At 41.4% G+C, this 10,544-nt stretch overlaps 1 protein-coding gene across 1 annotated transcript in view; it reads right to left on the reverse strand.

Annotated features, from left to right (window-relative positions):
- SMCHD1 (structural maintenance of chromosomes flexible hinge domain containing 1) overlaps positions 1-8,035 on the reverse strand; it is a 62,658-nt gene extending 54,623 nt beyond the window's left edge. Inside the window, exons 1-6 of the mRNA XM_081205522.1 lie at positions 7,604-8,035; positions 2,583-2,658; positions 1,830-1,991; positions 1,039-1,121; positions 818-948; positions 250-364 (exon numbers count right to left, since the gene is read on the reverse strand). Of these exons, the coding sequence (XP_081061648.1) occupies positions 250-364; positions 818-948; positions 1,039-1,121; positions 1,830-1,991; positions 2,583-2,658; positions 7,604-7,762 (726 nt within the window). The 5' untranslated portion in view covers positions 7,763-8,035. The remainder of the gene's footprint in view (positions 1-249; positions 365-817; positions 949-1,038; positions 1,122-1,829; positions 1,992-2,582; positions 2,659-7,603) is intronic.
- Between the last annotated feature and the right edge of the window lie 2,509 nt (positions 8,036-10,544).

Raw genomic sequence — 10,544 nt, forward strand, 5'->3', positions numbered from 1 at the left:
GGCCATGAAGGGTGTGGGTAAGCCAAACCAGTGTTCCCAATAACTGCTAAGTGGACAGGCCCCCTTTCTAATAGCCAATTGGTGACAATGGTCTGATGATTTTCCCTATGACTACTGTATCAGCATGGGGCACACTTTACAGGTATGCTGCAGACAGAAGCAGGAAAACACAGCCAGTTGCTAATCTAGGTTAGCCAAGAAGTACCACATAAAATGGCTAAAATTGTAAAAATATAAAATGTTACTTACTCTGGTAGACTGTCCAACAAAAAACACTGCTTGTTTACCACCAACCCCAAAATATGATATATCACTGTTTAAACTGCGGGGTACAGCTGAAGGACGTACATATCCTGAATGGTCACTAATACCAAAATTAGACAAAAAAAGAAATAGCAGAAGCTGTTAAATATGCAAGTGTGAGTATATCAGACATTACTGAAAACTTTTCCAATTAATAACAATACCAAGCAAGAACACATAATGCTTACTACTAACTAAACATTACAAAATATCTCCATTATATATTCATTCAAATATTCAGAAACATTGATTTGCTTCCTGGTAATTACTAAAGTATTTCAAGTGGTTGACAAAGTTATCAATGTAAAAACTATATATCTTAACAAAAGATAAAAGACTTGAAATACTGAGACCTCAAAGTATAATTATTTGGACTTTTTGTTAGCTGTTTCAATTTCTCAGCATTTAAGAACTACGGGAACTTTTTAAAACATGTCCTGAGAACACTGAATTCTTACACAATGAAATTCACCAATTTAATACTTAAATACCATTGAAATTAGAACATCCTAACCTTTCCATATCACTTTGTCGTGTAAACTTTGATAACCGATACACAGCCCAATTATTCAGTTGTTTAGAACTCATGCCTCTTCCATTATCAATCACGGCAACGGCTGGTTTCCCTTGAGAGTCATCAAATAACTATTTTTTTAAAAGAAGAAGAAACAGTATATGATGATTCTATCATACAATAACCCTGCAAAACACTGGAGTAGCTCCTTAGTTACTTACCAGCTTTAACTGTATTCTCCGGACGGCAGTATTTTCAGAAGTAGCTGATAAAGAGTTATCAATTAATTCTGCAAGAGCAAACGCTAAACAGAAAAAGAGAGAAATGTTTGCTAATAATTAAAATTATTAACAAAAATTAGAATATCCACTTTTGACATGTTCCTGAAAGGCAACATACAATACAAGCTATACCTTATCTTCTTTCCCTCTGAAAAGAGGAGTATCTTTCTCTCTGACAGGAGAGGTAGTGACAGATGGCTATTAGAAACTTGACAGAGACTCATTCATATAAAGATTACACTGAATTTTGATGTCATACTGTAAGTTCAGGTAATGTCTTCTGTTGGGACAATTTCCCAGTCCCAGTCAGCATTTTAGATCAGCCATCCATAATATAATTAGCAGTATTCTGACCTGAGTTCCCCACATACCCCACAACCCAATGTGGGGTGCTATGCCAATACCAGGGATTAAAAGGACACTATAGACTGGTACAGCTGTTCAACACATTAAAGTATGTTGTTGAAGAGCTTGAGGGGGAGGCAACTTTTTAGGGGCTGTAAAGTGTGTATGCTATTAAAGGGAAAAGAGGAAGATAGATAGGAAAAGTTTGTTTTAATCCTGATGCAATTTTTAAAAGATTACTTTAAAACTAACTTTATTTTAATTACAGCTTATTTTTTAAATCTGTTGCATGGTATTTAATAGCAAAACATTGGTCTTAACAATACAATGTACTAATTAACTGTGTGTCATACAGTTACAGTTCAAAGAATACCTGATATACTTACGCAGCGGATTTTGTCCTTCACTAGCATAGTATTCATACATTCCACTTTTCACAAGTGTATCATAATGTGGTAGGAAATCAATACGCTCTTTTGTTGCAGAGGGGAGTGACTGGTCAACTGATTGTAGCAAATAGACAGTCATGCCATCTTTAACCATTCCCCCTACAACACATATATGAAATAAAAATCCAACTTCATTTTTCATACTGCTGTTAAAATATATTTTATTTACTTATATATTTATTTCATAAAATTTATACACTGTTTGAGAGATAAAACACTACAATTGCCTAACGAACAATTTCCAGTGAACGCATTGTGTTCAGAAAGAAGGACCTGAATGTACATTGTTTTGATTACTTAGTACAAAGCTTCTTTCCCCCTTAGACTTGCAATATAAGTTACTTAGCTTGCATTTTATAAAAAACAATTTAGTAATGAAATCAGATATCCAATTAACAAGGGATATTAATTTTCGATTGCTACTACATGAATGTTAGCACTTAACTTTTGTGTTATTCTTTTAAAAAACTGATTTCCATACACAGAGCATAAAAATATTTCTCATTTCTGATTTTATGTTTTAAAATCCTGCTATGTATACAGAAACTAATTAGAGTTCTGATAAAAAATAGGAGTCCTGTGGCATCTCAGAAATAAACAATGGGTGAGGCATGAGTTTTGATGCACTTTTGCTACTTTATCAGAGAGCATTTGGGTATAGCTTGTATCCATTAAGAAAAACTTACGTACCAAAGTTTTCATTTGTGATCTGTATTCTATTTGTGGTTGTCACAATAAAAGTTTCTTTGGAGGAAATGCCAAATACCTACAAAGGCAAGTTAAATATTAAATTAGAAGGGTGGAGGGACATAAAGCAGAGCTCGGGGTAAAAACATTCAAGAACCTTAAGAAGTGTCCTATAAACCAAAAAGGTTTATATAGTCCTGGATGCACTTTCCTTTAACAATGCCTTATTGTTGCCCCGAGCAACTGGCACTGAAAGGCATATTGGACTTGAACCTGGAGAATCTGTTTAGCTGCCCTGGCAAATGGATACTGAAGATACTTCATCCATTAATTTCTCTAATCCCCCTTTAAAGCCATCTAAACATTTTTGTAGGAGAAACTCTATAAGGCTATTGGAGCACATTAGACCCTTTCCATTCTTTACTATGAGCCCAGTATTTCATGTAGGCACTTTTTGGTTTCAGCTTAATTTGTTTTATAAGTTCACTTTTATAAGTCGTTGGTTTTTGAACAGCCTAGTTCTTGAACATTTTGGCTCCTGAATGATTGAAACCCGGAAGTGACTGTTCCGGTTTTCGAACATTCTTTTGGAAGCCAAATGTCTGACAGGGCTTCCGTGGCTTCTAAATTTTTCTCTTTGCAAACATTTTCATTTCTCCATATGATATTGTACGTTACTTTTATAACCAAGATCTTATTACTTCTTGTAATATGGAATGACACATTTTGTTCATCTCATAAATATCGACAAAGTTTTACTCAGCTTTACCTGCAGTCTTCTAAACTTTTAAGCTTAAACTACAGACTAGAATGACTAGAATGCAGTTTCGATCTGCCCTAGAGAAAGTCTCTGAGCACCTAATCAAAACACTCTTCCTGCGTTTGTTTTACACTTTAATTAGAAGTATTGCATCAGAACATGGTTGGTAATCATTTCTCAGCAGACCTCTATATTGAACAACAAGTCCAAAGCCGAGATGTAGCCTAGTATTGATAAAGTTGTGTACAATTATCTTCACTACTGCAGGAAACAGCATGGTTAAGAGGAATATAGTAGTTCTGGGTCAGTGTGTTAATCAGAAGGTTGGTTGTTTGAGCCCACCTGGAGAAGACTGTCAACAGATTTCTTGCACTGTAGGGGTTGGACTGGACTAGACCGACCCTCAGAATCCCTTCCAACTCTACAATTCTATGATCTCCAATGCTGCCACTTTCCCTCACTCTTCCCCCTTTTTCTCAGCTCACTCTTGCAAACAAATCATTCCCTCCCCCCATTCCCATGCCTCCTCCTCTCTCCTGTTTTGCAGCCCCCTTTGCACACACTTCCAATACTGATGTATGCTGCTGCATCTTTAAGATGAACAGAATCTTAAGAGCAAGTCTGGTAGTTTGTTTGTTTAAATTACAGAGTGTTAAGTTCCATTGGTTGACGCAGTGGCGTAGCGTGGGGGGTGCCAGGGGTGCCGGCCGCACCGGGCGCAACATTTGGGGGGGCGTGTTTGGCCGGCCCTCCTCGAGGAAGCAGGAATCCCACTGTCCTCGGACCTCCTCCGAAGGCTGGCGGTGGGGCGGAGAGACCTTCTCCCCGCACCAGCCTTCGGATGGCTGTCCTGAAGACTTGTGGTGGGAGCAGTGGCGTAGCGTAGGGGGTGCAGGGGGTGCAGGGGGGGCCTGCCGCACCTGGTGCAACATCTGGGGGGGGGGCGCGGAAGAGACTCGAGTGCTAAAATCCACGGGTTAGGGGGCGCAAATTACTTGCCTTGCCCCGGGTGCTGAGAACCCACGCTACGCCACTGGGTTGACGTCAGGGTGGATTTGATTTAAATCAAATTGATTTAAATCACTAGTCAGTAAGACTTGATTTGAATCACTAGTCACTAAGACTTGTTTTAAATCATTTTTTACAGAAAAACTCATTCTTGCTGGTATAATCTTAATATTTACAACCAGATGAAGGTTTCATTTTTGGAATAACAAATTTTCAGAGTAGTTTTTACAGTTATATCAAAAATTACTCATTTGGTTATACTATTAGAAATACATAGACAGATAATTATGAAATTATTGTGAGGTTTAATAAGTTAACTGTTTATATTTGGACAACTTTCCTGCTGTACTTTACTGGAAGGAGAAAAATAATTATTTCCTTAATAACAATTTAAACAATTTATTTAATATATTTAATTTATTTAATATAGCATATGTATCCACGTTTGTTAACTGATATTGTTAAACTAAAAAAAAAAAAAAACTTAGACTGAGTTTTAAGGTAAAGGTAAAGGGACCCCTGACCATTAGGTCCAGTTGTGACCGACTCTGGGGTTGGGGCGCTCATCTCGCTTTATTGGCCGGGCGTACAGCTTCCGGGTCAGGTGACCAGCATGACTAAGCCGCTTCTGGCAAACCAGAGCAGCGCACGGAAACACCGTTTACCTTCCCGCCGGAGCGGTACCTATTTATCTACTTGCACTTTGATGTGCTTTCGAACTGCTAGGTTGGCAGGAGCAGGGACCGAGCAACAGGAGCTCACCCCGTCGCGGGGATTCGAACCGCCGACCTTCTGATCGGCAAGCCCTAGGCTCTGTGGTTTAACCCACAGCGCCACCCGCATCCCTTAGAACACATTAAAAAACTTAAAACAAATCCTTATTTCCTGATGAATAGCCTTTGGACTATAATGTAACTTAAATAGAAAACTATCTTTAGAAATATTTTCCATCCAAAAGCATTTTATTTAAAAAATCCAATTTAAATTTTAAAAATCCAATTTAAATAAAAAACCCCAATTTAAATTTTAAAAATAATTGATTTGTATCCACCCTGGTGAATGTTGCATACATGGGTGTTGTTTGTTAATAAAATACCTGTACTAAATTTCACACTGTATCATGAACTTCAAACTGAAGATAACACATGGTACCAGGAATGAAACAAATTGTGTGAAAGTTCTATAGAATATTCAAAGTGGGCTCTTTATCCTCCATCTCTTTCACACAAGGCAGCTGAAGTACCAAAGAGTAAGAACTTTGCAGGAGGGCTGCTATCATTAGGCCAACTTAGGGTGCAGATATCACAGGGGCACAGTGCTGACCTTTGAGGGACAGTTTTATACAGATTAGTTTGTTTTTTTCTTATAAATTTCTGATAATATTTTAGTTTATATTTATATTTTGAATACTTTTATTATTTTTGAAGTAATTCATACATCAGAACTGTTTTTATGTATATATTAATATTTTGAGGTTGTTGTTGATGCTATCTGTCTGTCTTGAGATATAATGGAGTGCACCACCGGGGGTAAAGTCAAACTGCTGTGTTAGCAGCACTGAAGTGGCCTCCGTGAGCATGGGCATAGCCAGGCTTTATGTTGGGGGCACAGAACCTCAGTTAAGTATTTTAATGGATTTACTTGATGGAGGAGGCAGTTGTCCTCCCTGTCCATGCCTTATGAGGTTATCATAAGAGAACACTTCTTGGGATTTGTTCCACTAAAGGAGACTACAGGTGTTTTATCACAGAAACTCTTATTGGACAGTTCGAGCAAATGCATTACCAAATGAGAATCTGTGTGCTCAAAGTTATGTGAATGGGAGTAACATTAAATGCAAAGAAAATGGCATACAAAAGAGTCCTGGACGTAAATCCATGTGCCTTTTTGTGGCCTGAAATGCACACATTTTAAACTTCGTAGTCAATAATGCTGCTAAGTGTTGTCTGGAAGCAACTAGTTTCTTCAGTTTGGTTCAATGGATCTATAATTATTTCTCTGCATCGACTCAGCATTGGAAAATTCTCACTAACCATGTATCAGAATGAGGCATAACTGTAATGCCATTGAACAAAACAAGATGGGGAGCTGAACTGATGCTTTGAAACCGCTGAGATACCATCTTGGTATATATGATGCTCAATAGAGTTTTTTTTATGACATAAGGTTTATCTGGAAATACTGATGCTAAGGCCCTTGCTGATGCAATTTGTATGTGTATGTGTGTGTACAAGTAATTAGCTGTGCCTAGGGCACAAAATAGTCTGGCACTGGGGCTGGAAGTTTGAGTACAGAAGAAGGAAAGTACACAGAGGAAAATGAAGTTTTAATCAATGGTAGAGGTTTGAGTAAAGCAAGCTGAGCTGCAGAGACTTAACAGGAAAACTGAGGTTTCAAACAACAACAGAGGTTTTCGTAGAGTAAGCAGAGGAGATAATGTGAGAAACATAGTTTTCAACAATGGCAGACATTTGACTGGAGCAAGGAGGGCACTGAGGGAAAAAGTGGTTACTTGAAATAAGGATTCAGTAAAAAGGCAGTTTGACCAGGCTCTGTTACAACAGCTTCTGTACTGAAGCCAGCTCTGATTGTCAAAACTTTAAAACAGCAATCTCTCCGGACCTTTCCCACCACTTTCGGTTTCGGGTCCTCCCCTTCTAGCTCCCATGCCAAAGGCTGCTGCGCTCGTGCTGCAACCCGCTTTCTCTTACACCCCCTTCCCCTTGACTCCGTGCAAATCCAAGATGCCGATGAGCCACTGCAAATCCTCCAATGATGAGATTTTTATTCTTAGAGTGAAAGAGACAAGAAAAACAAGCACCCAACCGAAACAGCCCAACAGACTTCTTTGGCAAGCCGCAAGTCCACAGCGAGGGACCTGCATTTCCTGCTCCTTCTCAACATGACAGCTCTGCTCCTCCCGAGCGGGCCATCCTCCCTGCACTCAAGAGACACTCGCGCTCTCGCTTCCCACCGCGACCCGTCAACCTCGCTCAGCCGCCGGGCCATTTCGCGCCTTTTCGCCCACCCGTGTCAAGAGAAGCCCCCCCCCCCACAACCCGCGCGCGATTCGCCGCTCCCACCCCACCCCCGTGTCAGAGAAGCCACCGGGCGCCCTCGAGTCTGGGCTCTTCGAGCACCCTACGAAAAAGCGGGCTGGGTTGCTGGCTCCCCATCCGTCGGTTGCCCGTTATGCCGTGACGCATTTTTGCCCCCTTCTCTCCCCCCCCCCCAGCCCCGACAAGCGCTTTCTCACCTGGCACACGGCGCTACGGAAGGCGCCGTAGTTTCCCTCAGGACACTTCACAACTTTGTCTTCGCCGTCCGAATCCGCCTGGCGCCGGTCGAACACGTAGACAGACAGGACTTCTCCGCCGCCGCTTTTCCTCTCCGCAGCCTCCTCAGCCGCTGCCATGTTGACTGACAGTTCCCTGCGAGCGAGCGCCTCAGCTCAACCACCGAGCCGCCCGCATCCGCCGCCGCGGCTCGCCCAGCTCAGAGCAGCGGCTGCTAAGGCAGAGGAAAGGGGCGGGGCGTGGATTGGGGCGGGGCCTGAGCCGGCCGGAGGGGGCGGTGCCCCGCTGCGGGGAACAAAACCCAAAAGAGTGAGGCGATTCGGACGGGGGGCGGGGCGAGGGAGGGGGGCAAACCCGGAAGCGAAAGCGCTCGCGGGAGTTTCAATCCGGCGGCTGTCAAGGGGGGTCCGGCCCGTTCTAGTTCAAGGACGTCACGTCCGCTGTGAAACGCACCATGGCAACTATTGTTCTGGCGATGTCGGAACCCGGCCCGCTCTGAGAATGAAGGGCGCGACCGCCGCTGACGTGAAAAGTGGGAAGCGAAACCGCCGCTATTCCGCTGGCCGTTAAGTTACTCCTGAGGGGAGGGAGTGTTTCCCCCCAGCTGCCCTTCCCACTACTGGAAAAGTCCTTTCTCTTTTCGTAATGCGTGTTGGATCAGCGGGCCTATGCCATAGTGGCCTAGACTAGAGGACAGCAGGGGAGGATTTCCCTATTTGTGTGACAGGATCGAAAGGCATGTGGGGAAAAGAACCAGCTCATTTATATTCACAGGCTGGTGTTCTCCTGGATTCACTGCTGTACCTGGAATGTCATGCAGCATGCCATGCTACCCAGCAGAACTTCTCACCAAATTTGGTGACCATTGCATGACCCTTCTTTCAGTCTTAGTACCTTTCAGTCTAGACTGGTCTGTTACCAAGCTAATGTAAAGGTAGATTGATTTGCTTATGCTGCACACGTCATGCACCTGAAATTCACCTTTTGCCTGGTTATGCATTACTCCTTCAATCCTATATTGGCCTCCTTTCTATTTCCATATCCCATTCAAACATGTTTGCTTACTTTCAGAATTCCCCAAGGCCTTCCTGCTCTTACCTTTCTGCTATTAAAACCATGTTACCTTCACACAGATTACTCCATTACTGTTAGCTGTTCAAGTTTGCTGCTCCCTTAAATAATTGCTTTCTTCCTTGCTGTTCCTATACCTGTAACTGCTTCCATTACTTCCTTGCTTTCTTCAAATTCCTCCGCCAATCATAGCTTTTCTATGAAACCTTTGACACAATCCCTATTTCCCAGAGTTATGTCTAACTAGGGTTACCTTATTCCCGCCCCCCCCCCCCATTTGCTCTATTAAGCCCTTAGGAGCAGGAGAGTAGTGTCTCATACTTTAAAGTGCCATTCAACCACATGGCAGCTTTGAAACTTCCTTCCTAGAGCAGCTTGGCTAGTACCAACATGGTAATCCAGGCCTTTCTTATTTATAGTACAAGAATTATAATGTATTAAATAAAATAAACTTATCTACCTTTTATTGTTATATTTTTTAATACGAATGTGTGCTACCGAGAACTGGTATTGATCTGTGGTTGCTAAGCTTTAATAAATGTTAGAATTTTATTAGAGCCAATATGTCAGAATGGGAAAATAGCCAGACCCAGATGTGTATTAGGGGTAGGAAGAGGTGTGGTGGACCCAGGGATAGGCATCAGTAATTAGCAGATAAAAGCTAGTTAAATAGGCACACTTCCTGGGTTGTGTATTAGACATTATAATCTTATCCAAATAAACAAGTGTTAATGAAGTCAGGCAAACTTCTTTGTGAGGTGACCACCTGGTGGGATTAACAATTAGGAGTTCAAAGCATCAAAAGAAATAGGTGTTAGAATACAAATGAATGGAGTCCTCTGTAGATAAAAAGGGCTTGATTGAGGGGCGGGTGGTGGAGTGATGTCACCAGAAGCAGGGAGAAACAGTTAAGCTCAGCTGTGCCCTGCAGAGCAAGAGATGCTTCAGAGAGAGGATGCGGGTACTATGGAATAAGCTGGCACATGTTGGGGTGCTGCTGTCAGCTGGGGTAGGACAGTGATGCTCTAGTCTAGGGGACTTGGCAAGCAGACACAAACCCCTAGTAATCATATAAAATCAAGGAATAAAGGAGAATTTCCTATCTCTCTCCGTTGGGACTCCATTTTTTTTATTAAAACTCCATTATTTGATATTAGCCGTGCTCCTTAGCAATCTATAAACTTTCACTAACCCCTCCCAGTAGAAATTTTTTTTTAAAGTAGAGGTTAAGAACATTCTGTGTTCAAATGTGAAAGAATAAAAAGTTGAATATACATGAAGTATGGCTAGTATTGTTTAATCTCAAATTAATGTAAAGAATGGATATATTAATCATGGATCATTAAGAATAGATGTTTGTAGACAGCTTAAGAATAGAATAATTAATCAGAAATAAATATCTAATAAACAAATAATAAAATTAGACATTGAAGGATGGCAGTGTGTAACCACACTATGAGAAGGTTGGGATGGGTTAGTCAGAAAAGAATAAGGCTCCGATTGCTCACTGTGTAATACTGGTTTAAGAAAATAAAGCTTTGAACCTTCATTTGTGATCTAGTTATTTGTTTTAATTGTTGCAAAGAAAGACCGCAGGTTGTGGTCTGGTTGTTCATCCTAGTTTCTTTGCATTCACCACCTGCAAATAAAGATTCCCGAACTGTGTATCTCATACCTGATCAACTTGGCACACAAAACAAGGCTGTTGTTCAAAGTTCACTATTCAGTCGCATCCCCAAAGTGGCATATGACAATTGTGCCGCATCCCAAGAACTCATGAATCAATCTTCCTACCACTTCTGCTAAAGAAGGAGGCCCTTTTTCTGATTT

Source organism: Podarcis bocagei (genome assembly GCF_964188305.1).
Source record: "Podarcis bocagei genome assembly, chromosome: 8".
NCBI classification, from domain to species: Eukaryota; Metazoa; Chordata; class Lepidosauria; order Squamata; family Lacertidae; genus Podarcis; species Podarcis bocagei.